The 17,452-nt window shown below is 48.2% G+C and overlaps 2 protein-coding genes across 11 annotated transcripts in view; one reads left to right on the top strand and one right to left on the bottom strand.

The window, feature by feature from the left end:
- The window catches only part of C17H4orf51 (chromosome 17 C4orf51 homolog), a 49,559-nt gene extending 41,475 nt beyond the window's left edge, over window positions 1-8,084 (top strand). For both annotated transcript variants that reach the window (XR_015144155.1, XM_086346501.1), the window contains one exon: window positions 7,874-8,084. Coding sequence is in view for 1 of the 2 variants with exons in the window: in XM_086346501.1 (XP_086202627.1) it covers window positions 7,874-7,918 (45 nt within the window). In the remaining variant the exon portion in view is untranslated. The remainder of the gene's footprint in view (window positions 1-7,873) is intronic.
- A 2,308-nt stretch (window positions 8,085-10,392) lies between these two features.
- ZNF827 (zinc finger protein 827) overlaps window positions 10,393-17,452 on the bottom strand; it is a 190,552-nt gene continuing 183,492 nt past the window's right edge. For 4 of the 9 annotated variants that reach the window (XM_086346490.1, XM_086346491.1, XM_086346497.1 and 1 more), the window contains one exon: window positions 10,393-14,302. In XM_086346490.1, the coding sequence (XP_086202616.1) occupies window positions 13,474-14,302 (829 nt within the window). In that variant the 3' untranslated portion in view covers window positions 10,393-13,473. Of the gene's footprint in view, window positions 14,303-15,771; window positions 15,805-17,452 lie in introns of all 9 variants that reach the window. The other 5 variants (XM_086346492.1, XM_086346498.1, XM_086346493.1 and 2 more) reach the window with 4 other exon arrangements.

Raw genomic sequence — 17,452 nt, 5'->3', positions numbered from 1 at the left:
GTTTCTGGCATGAATTAATAATTTTCTCATGATATTTAATAAGAAACAGATTATTTCATTTCCAACTCATAAAACCCTGTACCTTTCTTTCCATTATGTCTGATGAGAGTTATTTTCTTCCTGTTGGCAAGCTGGCAGTGGGTACGAGCAAGATTGCCAAGTTGTAGCTCTTTTGCCTCAACTGGAGTGTGTACAGTCCAGAAGGGTTGGAGATCCACTGCTCCATATAAAGGTGGACTTTGCAATGCATCAGAAAGCAACAGTCAGGGTAGCACGAGACCAGGCCTCCAATGTAAACGATCTCTTTTGAATTTCAAGATTAGACCTCCGTGGTGTAGTACTCTGGATGTTGGTAACTGAGTCTGTCCTCTCTGGCCATATCCATCACGTTTTGTTTTGTTTTATTAAAGTTAAAGTCCCTTGGACTGCAAGGAGATCAAACCCATCAATCCTAAAGGAAATCAACCCTGAATATTCACTGGAAGGACTGATGCTGAAGCTGAAGCTCCAATACTTTGGCCACCTGATGCAAAGAGCTGACTCATTGGAAAAGACCCTAATGATGGGAAAGATTGAAGGCAGGAGAAGGGGATGGCAGAGGATGAGATGGTTGGATGGTATCACTGACTCAATGGACATGAGTTTGAGCAAACTCTAGGAGATGGTGAAGAACAGGGAAGCCTGGTGTGCTGCAGTCCGTGGGGTCGCAAAGAGTCGGACAGGACTGAGGGACTGAACACAACAAAATTTATTTATTCATTTTTAATTGGAGGATAATTGTTTTACAGTGCTGTATTGGTTTGTTGCAGAGAAGGTAATGGCACCCCACTCCAGTACTCTTGCCTGAAAACTCCCATGGACGGAGGAGCCTGGTAGGCTGCAGTCCATGGGGTCACTAAGAGTCAGACACTACTGGGTGACTTCACTTTCACATTTCACTTTCATGCATTGGAGAAGGAATGGCAACCCACTCCAGTGTTCTTGCCTGGAGAATCCCAGGGATGGCGGAGCCTGGTGGGCTGCCATCTATGGGGTCGCACAGAGTCGGACACGACTGAAGCGACTTAGCAGCAGCGGCAGTGTACTTGGTCACTCAGTCATGTCCAACTCTTTGCGAGCCCATGGGCTGTAGCCCACCAGGCTCCTCTGTCCATGGGATTCTCCAGGCAAGAATACTGCAGTGAGTTTCCATTCTCTTCTCCAGAGGATCTTACCAGCCCAGGGATCGAACCCGGCTTCAGCTTTGCAGGCAGATTCTTTACCGTCTGAGCTAGAGGGCAGTTGTATTTAGAAGCACTACTGACTTTTACCCACGCGGCCCATTTCCTGTGGATATCTTTGACAGAAACTTGTCCAGGCAGACAGCAAGAGCAGGGCATGAAGACAGACCGGATGCACTTCAAAGGATGAATTATACCAGAAAATGATGTGGGAAATTGGTGTGGAGTATGGCTGGGATTCTAGATTACTCTTCTCTTCTTCAAAGGACTGTGAAGTGGAGATCAGGAGAGGTTAGGGCTTCCCGAGAGGGAAGGGAGGGTTCAACATCTTTGGGCAAGTATGAGGCACATGTGATTTTTTTCTTTCACTGTCAAAGTTAATAGGGCTTCCCTGGTGGCTCAGTGGTAAAGAACTCGCCTGCCAGTGCAGGAGATGTGGGTTCAATCTCTGGGTCGGGAAGATCCCTGGAGAAGGAAGTAGCAACTCACTCCAGTATTCTTGCCTGGGAAACCCCGTGGACAGAGGCACCTGGTGGGCTACAGTCCATGGAGTCACAAAGAGTTGGACCCGACTTAATGACTAAACAACAACAACCAAACTTGATACAAGGGTAGATTCTTCTCCTTGTCACCAGCTGCTCACCAGCAATTCATTCTGGAACATGTTGGAATTTGCGTTCCATCCCTAACCTGTCACTGACACTGCATCCTGAAAGATCACCGAGGGCCGGCAGATCATTGGTCAAGGCTGTGGGATTCAACCTCAACCGCCTCTTCCTTGGGGATTTTGTTTAGAGGACCCTCTCACCACAGCTCCCTGAAGTGCTGTGCTCTGCCGTGGGTTCTCTAATTGTTGCTCTTTGGTCTCCCATGGTGCCTTCCCGTCCTTCCCCTGGGAAATTGGCATCTCCCAAGATTCTGTCTTTGGTGCATTTGCTGCTGTTGCTCTTGCTGCCGTGGTGTTATCACCTGCCCCACTGGCTCCAAAAACCATCTTTGGGCCTACAAGCCTGATCATGAGCTTTGTCTGAGCTCTAGAATAACACTTTCCACAACCTTTACGACCCAAGAATGACCTACTCAGAGAGGAAATTACTTCTAGACCTCTGGCAAGGATGCTGAGGCCCTGCACCCAGATGTTAAGAGGGGAAAGACAGGAGAGATTCATAAAATACTTGGCAGATAAAATGAACAGGACTTTGATGCATTAGCTGTCCAAAGAAAGGGAACAAGAGAAAGGAAGAGAAGAGATAGAAGGGGACAAAGTTGACCCCTGTAGCTCAGGTAACTTGGAGGGTGGGTGTCCCTTATTGATCTAGTGCAGTGATCCCCAACCTTTTTGGCACCATGGACTGGTTTTGTGGAAGAGAGAGTTTCCACTGACTGGGGGCGGGGGGATGGTTTGAGGAAGATTCAGGCGCGTTACATTTGTTGTGCACTTCACTTCTATTATTATGACATCAGCTCCACCTTGGATCACAGGCATTAGATTGCACGGAGGCTGGGGACCCCCAGTCTAAAGAGACGCGGTTAAGCGGCACATCTCAGGGAGAAGATGGTGGTTTCGGTGTAGCGTATCTGAACCTACCATGTCTCTCTGCCCTTTTCATCCTCCTTCCCTGTAGCACCTCTAGGATTATCTTCCTAAAATACAGGTCAGATCCTGCCATTGTCCTTCTCAATGTATTTTCCTAGTTCTTGTTAACTAGAGAGTCGTTTGGATGTTCAGACTCCTTAACAAGGGACTCAAAGCCCTACCCAAGCTGGCTTTGTTTGGTTTCATTATCATCTTCTAGCACAACAGAGCCCGCCATGCGGTTTCTCACCTTCTTGCTTTTCCTCAAGCTGTTCTCTCAATCTGGAATGCCCTCCCCACTCTTCCCGCCTCGGAGAATACGACTCAGTCTTGAGACTGCAGTTGGCTTTCTCCGTTCCCCAGAAAGCCTCCTGTCACCCTGGTTGTAAGTAGTCGCTCTTTATTCAATATTTCTATAGCAATATATGCGTAGTTTTTTCCTGGTATTATAGTGCATTTGCTCAAATGTGCGTTTCTTCTGTGGGTTGGCAGACACTTTAAAAGGGGCTTCCCAGGTGGCTCAGTGGTAAAGAATCTGCCTGCCAATGCAGGAGATGTGGGTTCCATCTCTGGGTCAGGAAGATCCCCTGGAGGAGGAAATGACAACCCACTCCAGTATTCTTGCCTGGAAAATCGCATGGACAGAGGAGCTTGGCGGGCTACAGTCCATAGGGTTGCAAAAGAGTCGGACACAACTTAATGACTGAGCACAGCACATCCCAGCAAATGCCTAAATATTAGGGACTATGTCTCATTTATCTGTTTCTTACCAGCTGCCAGCACATAACTTTCCACGTATCGATTGCTCACTAAATAATGAAAGAAAAGGAGAGAAATTGGTCAAGGTTAGAGTGGAAGTGCAGTCTGGGGTATGGGGGAAGAAGTGATGGGTTGTACAGGCTTGCTTTAGAACCTGGAGACTGGGTTGGAAACTCTGGGTTGTGGAGAACAGATGCAGAGAGTAATAATGAGGGAGGCAGTGGATTATGGGTAATGTGAGGGGTTCGTATATAAAGGCAGGACCCCGTGACACCAAATCATAGTGAAAGGGTTAGTCCCTGAGTCGTGTCCAACTCTTTGCGACCCCATGGACCGTAGTCTGCCAGCCTCCTCTGTCCATGGGGTTTTCCAAGTGAGAATACTGGAGTGGGCAGCCATTCCCTTCTCCAGGGGATCTTCCCAACCCAGGGATCAAACCCAGGTCTCCCGCATTGCAGGCAGATTCTTTACCATCTGAGCCAGCAGGAAAGCCCCACAAAATCATGGGTGAACACAATTTAGCCTACCTTATGGGCAGACAGGCCAAATTATAACGTCCCTTCATCAACAGGGAATTTTTATTCTGCCCATTTAAAAAGACACATAGCCTCATTGTGTAACCAAAACCCTTGCATATTCGGTGATGGCTGCTGGGTCTTTGTCTGATGCCATAAAAAGATGGGACCTTGACCAATAGTATGATGATGACCCATTGCTAAGCCCATTTCCTTAATTGTAGAAAAGATAGGCAAGTGGGTATTCTCTTAATAAGATTTCTTCGACCCTTAATTATTCTTTTCACATGATACTCTTTCATTAGCCTGTATTTATTTTTAGCAGCACAAAGGAAGAACGAAAAATATTATCTTTTAATAGTGTGAATCCCAGAATAAAACAATTCACGGCCTTCCCTCTGGCTGCTCTCACAAAAATGCATGTCTATTATGTTCGTATCTGCACTGGACGCTGTGCGTGCTGTGCGTGTTCTGTGTCACCGTGCGTAGCCCAATCTTCCTTAGTAAAAGGACCGCCAGTTGTGGGTTGTTGGTGCTCTTTAGTCTCTTAGACATGTCTGACTCTTTGGCAGCCCCATGGACTGCGGCCCACCAGGCTCCTCTGTTCAAGGGATTCTCCAGGCAAGAATACTGGAGTGGGTTGCCATTTCCTTCTCCAGGGGATCCTGCATTGGCAGGCAGGTTCTCTACAGTTGAGCCACCAGGTAAAGCCCAATTGTGAGTTACAGGTGGAAAAAAAAAAAAAGATGAAATACCTTTCAATTTTCAATTGGGGGCTTCCCTGGTGGTCCAGTGGTTAAGAATCCACCTTGCAGTTCAAGGGACATTGGTTCGATCCCTGGTCCAGGAAGATCCCACATGACTCTGGGGCAAGTCAGCCCACGCACCAGAACTACTGAACCCACGCACTGCAGCTACGGAAGCTTGCGTGCCTAGAGCCCACGTTCCGCAACAAGAGAAGCCACGGCGAAGAGAAGCCCACACACCGCAAGGAAGAGTAGCCCCTCCTTCACAATTAGAGAAGCCCCATGCACAGCCAGAAGACGAAATAAATAAATAAATCTCCACCAAAGTTTTCAATTAGCTGTTTTCCACGAGAACAGATACCTCCTGTTCAGCCCCACGTTCGTTCCTCTGGGAGGTACGAGCATTAAGAAAATGCCAGGTGAATGCAACTCCTTCATTCTTAGCTGGGCTCTGGCTGCCAGCCCGTTTGTTGGACCAGCGTTCATGATCAGCTAGGACCTCTGAGAGCCACCAGGATGCCTTTTGCTTGGGCTTGAGGCTGGCCGCGAAGCCTGAGGCGCGGCTGCTCTTCCCTGGCTTCGTGGGGCTCTCACGCGGCTTTCCCAGTCTAGGAGGCTCTCTGAGGTGGAGGACAGCCCATGTCCCCGTCAAGCAATTTCCTCTCGGTCAAGTCCTGGAAGGACTCAGTCTCATTAGAGAAATCAAAAGGCGAACGCCAAAGGAGGGAGGGCTCTAAAGAGATTTCATAGTTTCTCTCTGGCTATACAGGAGGGAGAGCCTTTACTAATACGTGCTTCTCAGGTCCACCTCTTTCCTTTCGTAGCACCACAAGCCAACACTGTCTTGGTTCTTTCCAGCTTCCAGTGGGGGAACGGAGAAGGTCTTCAGGTGAACCTAACAGGTTGGATGCACAGCCAACATTGGTTTAGAGGCTAATAAAGGGATGTCAACGTTTATGCCAAATATGACGATCTTATCAGATACCGATGGCTCTGCATCTCACAGACTTACCTGCTTTTTTCCAGCCTTCGCTGCAGCAACCAACTCCGGTCAGGTGTGGTTGACAGCACCTCCCCTCAGCTTCACCAACAGTCTCTTCCATGCTGCACCATTGGCTTCTTTGCCGCCTCTGTGGCTGTCTGTGGGGAACTTCTCAGTCATTCCAAACCATGGGCAAAGCCGGAAGTGCAAGGGAACTGACACACACCACGGCTGCTTGGGCGCATTCTCCCTTCTCTCGTGTGACTTGTCAATCCTGAGACACTTTCACACAGCTCCTCAGGAGGTTCCCACGGTGACTCAATGCCAGTTCTTCACTGCAGCAACTGTCTTGCCAAAGCGCCCTGGGATTGGCTTTCCCCTCTTACCTGCTTCACTCTTTCTAGTTTCCCACTTTTGTTTCTGGAATTACTTCCGAAAAAAAATCTCAGGGTTCAGCTTTTTAGGGGAACCCAGAAAACACTGAGATAAAAGAAGGGGGCAAACTATAAATGCTGATCAAACTCATTGTGTGGAGAATGTTCTAACAGACCTTCTATTTGAAGAGGGACATAAGGGAACGAGGGGGCTTGATTGTCCTTTGTAACACACACTGCGAAGTCTGTGGACCACTAATTAGAAATTGCAGTTAAAAATAGAAGAACTCTAAAGGCAAGTGATGACATTTCCTATCTAGAAATCTTTGAGACTGGAGCGACATCATTCTGGGATTCAGGCTGGAGGATGGCTAGATAAACGTCCCTGGTTCTAGCCCTGTGTTTGCTCTTACTTGTCTGATGAGGGGCATAGGTCAGTCATTTTCCTATGTTTCTGGAAAGCACGTGTCATCTTCCCATCCAATGAACGTTCCTGTAAGCATTGATAATGTGCTTAGAGTCCTTGGGTCCAGAGTCTTTCTAAACAAGTGGCAAAATGGGAAGAATATATTCTTTAGGTTAAAACTAAAGTGCCTTTCCTTACCTTTTAAAAGAAAACCATTTGCTCTTCTCCAGAAAACACCCGACACGTGGTTGGCAGAGCGCTTAGCAGTCACAGCGGCACCAGGTGGAGGCTGGAAGCAAGTGGTGGGAAAGGGAGGGGGTGGAGTGAGAGGCGTGCTGATGGCCAGGGGGAAGCCTTTCCATGCCACCTGGCCACTCCCAATCCTCTAAGCAGATTAAGTACCCATAGTTAGGTGAAGCATTTTGTTGTTGTTTAATTGCTAAGTTGAGTCCGACTCTGCGACCCCACGGACTCCTCTGTCCGACCCCCACCAAGCTCCTCTGTCCATGGGATTCTCCAGGCAAGAATACTGGAGTGGGTTGCCATTTCTTTCTCCAAGGCATCGTCCCCACCCAGCGATCGAACCCGCGTCTCCTGCTTGGCAGGCAGATTCTTTACCACCTGAGCCCCCTGGGAAGCCCGAGCCACCCTCAAGATGACTGCAGACAATCCAAGCATGATGCCTAATGTTTAATCAGAAGACATACATTTTAGGTCTCCCAAATCCTGAAGTGGGCAAAAATATATTATTAGGCATTGTTTTCTCCCTTAAGTCTGTTGTGGTTTGAAAATGTTGAGGTGCCATTGTTGCTGTAACTGCCTTGCGAGGGTTCTGTTTGGTGACCACTTTTGCTTCAGACTGACTTTTGCTTGTTCAGCAAGAGTCATGGGATCATCATACATGTTATCTGTTAGGGTGGGAAGGGATCTTAGAGACCATCTAGTTCAATCTTTCTTTTTATAAGGTGCTTCCGAGTCAGACTTCAAACTCAGGTGATCTAACTCCACAGGAATGTGTTTTGTGGTTGGAAAACACGTTCTTCTCTGTCATCCAGACATTCTCACTAAAGAGGCTGGAAGACCACCTCTAGGGACTGGTGTAGGGGAAAATAATTGAAGTATGAACTGAGATAGATTCTCTGCTCAAGTTCTATAATTCCGTTGAAAACGAATTAACTTACACTTACCTTAACTCCATCAGAAAGGAATTCCAAGGCAATACAGCAATTGACTTTCCCTTTCTCCTTTGCAGCTCCTACCAACATGAGCAGGATTTACATTTTCCTGTTTTACAGATCCAGCTGGCAAGAATTATGAATGGGAGAACAGCTAACTCATAAAGAAGAGGCCCTGATGGATAACCTCAGACCATTCAGACCTTGGACAGAAGAATGGGCCCCTTGGTCCATAGAGCCACACTTTATTTACCCCAGGGCCAGCATTATGGGCATTTGCTTTCTTAGTGAATTTTAATTACTTGCAAAATAAACCTCATTTTGTGTGGGATTCTTCTGTTCTGGGAGTTTTAGACGTAAGAGTGTTGTCTGGGGTCTCTTGAACATCTGAGGTCGGTGACACCTTGGAACGCAGTCTGAATCCCAAGAGTATTCTTTGATTCTGTGAGTTTTGCTCACAGGTCTTAAGGCACTGTTGGGAAGGATTCCCGTTTGGCCTTCTCTTAGTGGGCTTTTCAGGTGGTGCTGGTAGTAAGGAACCTGCCTGCCAATGCAGGAGATGAGGTTTCCATCCCTGTGTTGGGAAGATGCCCTGGGGGAGGGCATGGCAACCCACTCCAGTATTCTTGCCTGGAAAATCCCACAGAGGAACCTGGCGGGCTACAGTCCACGGGCTCACAGAATTGGACATGACTGAAGCAACTTGGCACGCACGAATGAAAAAACTGATGAAGTTATGTTTATTTTGTATGTGCCCCCGGGCTGCTTACGGACCACTGCCAACAGATGCGATCACTCAGCTGCCGTCCCCTTCCACTGCCCTCTCTCCTTCTGTACGAGTTACCCCCAAGGACTGAACGCACCGAGGTGACTTGATTCTGCGTTTGGGCCACTAAGATGTGCCTTCTGCTGCAAGTCCTTCATGAGCCCCATGTGACCTTTGGCAGCCAGGGGCTCTCATGTGACGCTTCTGACTGTGGGTATGGAGGTACCAGTGGTCATCAAGCCTTGACACCTCTCCTTGTTCCCATGACCAGCGCTGTGGCTCTGTGAAATGATCAAGGACAGTTTCTGGCGTCCACCATATGGGGCCAGTCAGCTGTAGACTCTACAGAAAACGTGGCCTTGAGTCTTAGCTTACAGTCTATTTAACAAGACAGGCGTAAAAGGATGTATGATCATGGGTGAAATTCCAACAGGGGCCACATAGCTGGGTGGGGGTGCCGGGGTCCCCGAGCATCGATCTGAGTAAATGATGATGGAAGGGGATGAGGCCTGTCCTGTCCTGGATGGCTCCCATCCCATCCACTTTTCAACATTACTGAAAGCTCATTAGCAGGAGAAACGACTAACAAACTAATGATTATTTTCTTTCTATTTCTGGCTTTTCTCAACCAAAGGGAAAATGTGAGGTAGATGTGAAATCTAAGGGAAAAAAATACATACACAAAATGAGATGTCATGTCTGCCTGTAGTGCTAGCAAAAAGCAAAGAAGTCTGAGTTATTTTAGTGTTTTCAATAAACACCAAACACAACTGAGTATTTGAATCAAGGGAGAGAGGATTATTCAGTCTCCTAAGACAGTTACTGGATGAAAACACGAAGGGGAGTATAGTGTCTGATTAATGATTGGCCGTTTTCAAAGTGGCTTCTCCTACATTATCTCATTTTATAAAAAGTAAATTTCATCTTTTACATGTTAAAGTGAAGCAGTTTGTAATTTCTTGCAAGTAAAGGATATTAATAAGCAAGTTGTGAACCAGCAGATTCTCTTCTGCTGCATTGCATTTTTCATCAACCATCACCGATTCACGGGGATGTTCTAACAACTTTTTTTCTTTTTTTTCTAACAGAACTTTAAAATGGTGTTTTAAAAAATTGTTTGCATTTATCAGTGTTTTTGCTCGCTTGATGTCACTCTCACTTGCTCTCTCTCTTTTGGGCTCAGTTTCTTTCTCCAGTACCTTCCTTTGAATGGGGAACTAGAACTTGCATTCAGATAGATTATTATTTAGCTTATAAAACATACCACCTATTACAGTTCTTATAGTTGCTAGACTTCATTAAGACAAATAGAATTACTCATCTGTAGTCCCCTCTTTGGCTATGGGGTCAATAAAATGCTGTTAAGCAGGAGAGGGTAAGGCTGGTGTACACTTTCCAGTGTCACAAAGTATTTTCTGGAAGGAGCCAGCTTGCAGCTGTACTGATGGATGAGACAGTCTCAATACTAATGGCCTTGAATGATTTACATAATAGCAGTTTGCATTAGAACCATGGCTGTTCAAAACTTGCATTTGCAATAGTTGTAACTAGTAGCGAACATTTCCTAGGGCTTCCCTGGTAGCTCAGACAGTAAAGAATCTGCCTGCAGTACAGGAGATCCGAGTTCAACCCCTGGGTTGGGAAGATCCCCTGGAGAAAGGAATGGAAACCCACTCCAGTATTCTTGCCTGGAGAATTCATGGACAGAGGAGGCTGGTGGGCTACAGACCATGGGGTTGCAAAGAGTCAGACATGACTTGGAGACTAAACTTACCTAAAACACACTGAAATTCGAATATCAGAACACAGCAAGACAAAACTCAGATTAATAAGTAGCCAAGAATGGCACTCAAGAAAGAAAAAGAAACAAGAGTATAGCCAACCTTTTTTTTTTTTAATTAGAGTATATTATACTTCCAAACTGGATACACTAGAAATTGGCAATGCAACATAAGATGCAAAGGAATATACCAGTTACTGTCAAAATGACCCTGTACAGCCTTGTAATGCAAAAAGCTTTATACAATACAAATTTTCAGTAATGTACATAAACCTTGACAGTATGATCATCTGAACATAATACGAGGAGTTAAAAAAAGGAGAGAAGAAAGTGCAGAGAACTCTAACTGTATCACTATATGGAAAAATAAGCTAGCTTTCATTGAAGAATGCATAGTGAAAACAGAATCAAAGTTAGTTGGCAGGTGACTATCTCAAAGACGTTAGTGTTTTACACGGAAAGGATATCTATGGAATACATCCTTCCCTGAGTATCAAACTGCAAACCAAATTCAGGGGTATGTATTACCTCAGTGGAATCTGAAAAATGCTGTAGATTTTTCTTTATTAATAACAATAATAATAATATAAAAAGTCAAACAAACTCCAAACACACCTTTTCTCACTCAGAAAACTTTTATAATTTACCAGAAAGATTGATGACTCTTTCCAAAGTGCTAAAAAAGTTGCCCAATTACATTAAGCATCACTAAGTCATTCAAATCCGAGTTCAGTGGCACACATCTGAGCGGTAACCGTCTCCTTCCAACACCCCTCTTGATCGTGAAAGTTTTACCCTAGGACCTCGTATTGCACAAGTGGCTGTAAAATCCGCAGTCCTGTCAGGGCCGCCCTTCAGGTTTCAACCTGCCGTTGCTCACGCGGGGCTCGCCCTCCTGCCAGCCTCTGTGGGTTCCCCATGGCCCTCCTTCACTGAACTTGAATTACTGAACTTGCAATTGTGAAAAGCAGGTGACTAGCCAAGTGGCACATTCTTCAGCACATGGGGGTAAAGACGTGACTTGGAAAAAACACCAACCCACCCACAAGCCCGGTATTCTTGGAGTGTATTGTCCATACCTGTCTACAGTGCCTTTGACTGAAACACTGACAGGGCGACGCTGAGTGACATTTCAAACGTGGCCAAGAACAGGCGTCTCTGCTGGAGAACGACCCAGGGAGCGGGAGCTTCCCGCCCTCGATGGCTCGGCCTCCCCGCCCCCGGGGACAGCTCCTTAGTGTAAACAGGCTTGCCAGGGCTGGGTGACTGGCAAGGGGAGCGGGGCACACCTGCCAGGTCTGGGGGAGGAAGGGTGGGTGTGGGGGAGGAGCGTGTGTGGACAGAAGGTGCAGACTTCCGGCTTCCTGCACTCTGTACAAGGGGGAGCTTTCGGGGAAGCAAACCGACTAGAGGAAGAAAATTCGGGATGCTTTTATTTCCCTCCGGATGAAACAGATGGAAAAAAAAAAATCCCACCTCTAGGGTAACACATGATGGAAAACAGCAACGCAGTAAGAAAGCATTCCTCCTGTACACCAGTTCTTCACAGATAAATAATATATAAACTTTATATTCCAAACTTCCCATTATCATACAAAGCACATTTCTTCCTGCTTTTTTAGCCTGTTTCATACTGGAAATTCTGTTGTCTTAAAAATACAAGCCATTAACATGTTTAGCCAAAGATTCTTTTCTTTTTACATCACCTCTGACTTTTTAAGAATAGCGAGGGGTTGTACAACCAATCCACACCTGCTTCTTGCTGCAATAAAGTGCTGCACATAAGTTGCCATTTTAATGACCACAAAATAAGAGCTTTAAATAAGTATAAAGTTAGCCTCCTAGCAGGTTATATCTACCAGGCGTTAACAAAATGGAATACAGAATTACTAATAACATGGAGAACACCGCTATAGCCAGACAATTTGCAAACACAATGGAAACGTCTCAGGGGCATAAACTGAACGGTAGGACTAAACAGCACCTTTTTGTTGGGTTGTTATATGTCAAAGAGGTTATGACAAAAGTTTCAAACATACAGTCTACTCATTCCATAAAAAAGGTACATTTTCTTCCTTTTATGTTACTTTTTTTTTGCAGATGAGAAACAAAAGCTAGTGCAAGACCAAAGCACTGTGCAAAACTGCCGTTTCTTTTTTTTTTTTTTTTAGTCTGAGCATTTATACCCAGAATTTATCCAAACCCCTTTTAATCTCCTTGGCTGGATTTATCAACCATAAAAATTTTCACTCATACACTGTTTTTTCTTTTCCTGCAAACAAATGGTAACCACTGACTTAATACATCACATATATATATATTTTTTTAATCTGCCCTTAAAAAATGATGCAGTGTGTGTACCATACACATTGCATACATATGGACACACACACAAAACACACTTGAGTTTTGTGATGTCAGCTGCAGTGCTGCAAGCTATTTCTTCCAGGTGGGGCTCTCAATTGCTCCTTCATAACCAGAGACGCGAGCACAAGATCTCCAGGACTCTGGAGAAATCGCAGGCAGCACTGAGTTGTCTACCATTCCTTCATCGAGTAAGCACCAGGCCCTACCACTCTGCAGCCACAAAATAGAGAGGGGAAAGGTGATGAAGGAGCTCCGGGAGGGAATGCAGCGCATGAACCACCCAGGAGGGCAAACAATGCTCATCGCTGTCAAAGAAGCCAGTACAAAGAAGGTGCAAATGTCATGGCACACGACACGGCTGTCTCTTTCCGAATCCACAAACGCCCACATGCCCCATTCGCCCAACAGAAAACAAAATGCACCGGTATGGAAGCTTACAAGTGCTGATTGCTATTAAGGACACTCTCTTTAGGGTGTAACAAGACAGGTTTCCTTTCAAAGTAAGGAGAAGGGCCGAGAGTGGGAGTGGGTGGCTGGGGAGGCATGCCTCTGAAGGTAGACGGTGCAGTAGGTCACCTCTCTGAAGATTGGATAAAGCAGCTTTCAGGTCAATGCAATAGGTATACACACAGAGCCAATTCTCTATTCCTTACTAAAGATATACAGTACACGTGGTTCAGACCCGGGCGGGCCTGTAGGTTTTTGCAGCAACGTACACCTGCTGGGGTTGTGTTTTAAGTTTCGCGGGTTTTGTCTTTTTTTTGTCTGTCTCTGTCTCTTGGTTTTTGGTACGGAGCCCGGCTGCCCTCAGACAGTCTCGGCTCTCTCTCTCAGTCCCAGGTAGGCCAGGAAGGAGTGTTTGGGCGAGGGGATGCTGGGCGGCGCAGTCTGAGGTCGGGGAGGGTGGAATGTGAGATCCAATTGGTTCTTGGGGTATAACATCGTCAAGGGAATGAGATGGGCGAAATCCGAGTTCCGGTACTTGTCAAAGCGCAGAGGGGAGCCGTTCAAGGGCATGGCCTTGAGTGCCAGGTTGGGCTCGGAGCCGCCGCCGCCTCCGCTGTGGGCGGCCGACAGGGCCACGGTCTGCAGGGCGTGGGAGGCGGACATGACCGACAGCGGAGACAGCAGGTGGCGGGCGCTCCCGACCACCAGCAGCGGGGCCCCGGGGCCGCCGGCGTCCTGGGAGGCCGGGGCCGGGCCCTTCTTGTCCTCCTCCGGGCTGTCCGCGCTCTGGTGCTTCTTGACGTGGCGGCTGAAGACGAAGGGGTGAGTGGTCTTGAACAGGCACTCTTCGCAGCTGAAGGTCTGGCGCGGGGCGTGCTTCAGCTTCTTGTGCAGGTTGAGATTGTCCTTGCGTTTGCAGCTGTAGCTGCACTGGTCACAGTGGAAGGGCCGCTCCCCGGTGTGCACGCGCACGTGCTCGATGAGCTTGTTGGCGGTCTTGGACAGGTAGCCGCACTGGTCGCACTTGTAGTGGTTGCCCAGGCGATGCGCGCGGGTGTGCGTCTCCAGCTCCAGCTGGTTGGCCTTCACCGTCTGGCAGATCCGGCACTTGTACTCCATCTTGTAGTGGGTCTTCACGTGGCACTCCATGGCGGCGGGGCGGTTGGTGGAATAAATGCAGAATGGGCACCTGCCGGGGGAGGGGGGAAGCAAGGACGGGAGAGGGTCAGCCCCGCGGGGTCCGGGGGGGTACCCTCCCCGGCTGCTCCCCGCCTCGCCAGCCTGCCCTCGGCTGCCCTCCCGGCTCCGAAACCCGACCTGGCCCCTGCCCAACCCGGCCCTGCTGCCTCCTGAGGACCCTCGGTGGCTCTGCTGCGGACAGAGCCATCCCTTGGCCTGCTCGGGGACGGGGGTCTCCTGGCTGCACTGGCGGATGCCAGCCCCCAGGAAGGGGAGCAGAGCCAGCGCCAGGTTGGCGGGGCACCCAGCTAAGCTGTTCTCCCCTCCAGTCCCCGCCCCCCCCACCCCCGCCCCCGCCCGGCCCCTCAGAGCCCTCCCCGCCCCCGACCGGCCAGGGCCGAGGGCTCACCCTCAAGACCTCCCCTCTAGATGGGAGCAACACAAAGAATCGACTTTTCATGCACCACACCAAGCACACGCAGAAAGGCTAAGAGTTTTGAAGAACAGCTTATAGGGGAGAGCTACCTCCAGCAAACAGAGAGTCGTAGGGGTCAGAATCGTGCTGATTAAAGGGTGGTTAGGATTGAGAAGGCCTGTGTGTGTGTGTGTGCGTGTGGGAGCAAGTGTGCTGTAGATACAGAGATCTGGACTCCTAAAACCTGTCTCTCCTACAGCACTGGGTCTCCATCAGGGAAGGGAGGTGAGAACCGTCACTGGGGCTCAGGAGAAGACCCACCCACCAGCCTGTCTAGGAATGAGGGATCGGGGAGGGAGACAGCTGCTATCTGGACCTTGAAGACATCATTAATGCATTATTAATGATTAATGTTATTACATCATGGAAATAATAGTCATCCAAAGGGATCATAAGCTCTCAGCGGGCGGGACTCCCCTTCCTTCTGCATTCTCTGCAGTGCTCAGTAGAGGAGCCCATAGTGGGCACTGATTCCTTACTGGACTGGTCTCTACAAGTCATTTAGGCAGATTCTAGCAGAGCTCCATCACCTGATGGGCGGGCTGTGCCCCGGGACAAAGTCTGGGCCTCTCCATCCTAGGCAGTGAGGCTATGCTGCCCCCAGGCCCCCTGGCTGCCCAGAGGGGCAAGGAGGGTAAGGGAGGGGCAGGTTCACAGATGTTGCTGAGCTTCGCTCTGTAGAAGCTGCCGGGCTCGAGTCGGTGGTTGATATGATGGCTGTAGCGTGTATGCTCTCTTTACCAAAAGGATGCAAATGCAAAAGTGGCTGCCTCGGCTCTGGACTGGCACCTGCAAGGGCAGGGCCCGGGAGTGAACTGTCCTCGGAGGGTCTGGAGAGGATTTCAGCAGAGCCCAACACACCCAGAGCCCGCGCACTGCTCCTGAGCGCCAAGCCCGCCGTTAGCCTCGGAACCTCAGCTCACAGAAGAGTGCACGCAAGAGAACTATAAAGCCCATTCCCAGGTCAGCTGCACACACAACCCCTACGCCAAGCTGGGCCTTACCTAGAGGAGTCTGAAACTCACCACTGTCCTGAGCTACGGCAAAAGAAAAATAATAGTATAATCTTATTTGATCTGCATTATGAACAGGATATAGAGTACAAGCAGTCCCATCACAGAAAAGCAATTTAGACATCAGCAGTCTGTTTCATGTTAAGGACGTTTCTGTGACCCATGGCTCAATCTTTCTTTCGCTGCTCAGGCAGAGGGAAAGGGTTTTCTACGTTCCCGTTATTTATCGTAGAGACTCTCTGACAAATTACTTCTCTGAGACGGAAAAGGGAAAACAAAACAAAAACAAAAAAGACTCACTGTATAGCCAGAAGGTATTAGCAATTTTGTCAAAGTATTCTTCTACTTGGTCAGCCTAGAACATGAACTATTACATCGGGGACCGTTAGCACTGCATGGGAAGTGTCTACACCTGCAAAAAGCATCAGGTTCACTTGGCATCCCCACCAGTGGGCCTGAGGCTCGGGAACGCCGTAGGTCCCCGAGGAAAGGGGGTTCTAACTGGCAAAGCCACAACTGGCTGGGGCCACAGGTAACGGGCGTGACTGGGCTTCTAGGAAGGGCAGTGAGCACTAAACCAACCAAGGAAATACGTGGCTTTTTAAAAAATACGTAAGAGTACGCGTATATTTTGAGGGGGGCAGTGGGAATAAACCAAATCAAATTCCCAAATACGCACGTGCTAGGCATTTCCCGTTCACGTATTCTTGAATGCTCATCGCCCCACTCCCCTTCCTCCTACCCTCCCCCCGCCCCACCTAATCAGCCCCAACAGTGAACCAAAATGGGATCTGACAGCGGGTGCCACTTCCTCTGTCTGGAGGAGTGTTTGAGGAGGGTCCCCCTGACCGGGCCGGAGCCCAGGGACTCCACCCTGCATTGCCCCCAACACTTGACTCCCGAGCTCCTGCTGGGTCGCTCCACCCCTCGCCCATTCAGGACAGTCATGCCTCTTCTCTTGGCAAGCTGTGAGTTTCAAAGATAAACATGTTTTTAAAAACAAGAGGTGTTCTTGTTCTTGTGTTAAGTAAAATGTCATTTTTCATTCTTTTAATTACACCATCAATTCAGCTAAACATGAATAATTATGCTTTGAAAATGGTGTGTCTTTCTGTGCCCAGTGACAGATGCTTCTTTCTCCTTTCCTAGAACACAAGAGCCTCGTGAACGGGGCCTCTGATTTCAGAAGCGCCAGGAAGATGAAACTCTGGTAGAGCTCGGACGTACATTTCCCGAGGGTGGAATTATGTTTTATTCCTTGTTTGCCCTTTAGCACCTATTATCAAGCCAGACACACAGCGTGTTTTGATAATAACGGATGGGTCTCTCTTCTGACCAGAGGGCTTGTTGCAAATGTTGGTTAATGATGATGCTCATTGTCTAGGTCTTTGGGGATCTGCAAAGAACATGTGATCAGAGGTGTCAGATCTCACGAAGGCGACACCAGCAGATCCCAATTCCAGTTCCCGGGAAGGCGTAAGGCATGTTTGCAGGAAGACACGAGGCACGTGATCTCTGCATGAAAATGTTGCCTCTTGCCTGTTCACACTGGCAAGTATCCGATATCTGGAGGCGGGTGTGGTTGGGGTAGTTGTAGTGCTTATTTAAAAGACTTGTGGCAAATCATCTAAAAAATAGAGATGGTGAAGTGCAGTGACAGTGTAATGATTTG

The sequence above is a fragment of the Bos grunniens genome, chromosome 17 (genome assembly GCF_055505025.1).
Source record: "Bos grunniens cultivar Pamir isolate PY7600 chromosome 17, Bosgru_T2T1.0, whole genome shotgun sequence".
In the NCBI taxonomy this organism is placed as follows: domain Eukaryota; kingdom Metazoa; phylum Chordata; class Mammalia; order Artiodactyla; family Bovidae; genus Bos; species Bos grunniens.
Note: the sequence above shows the minus strand (reverse complement) of the source record. Positions and strands in the feature narration are given on the sequence as shown.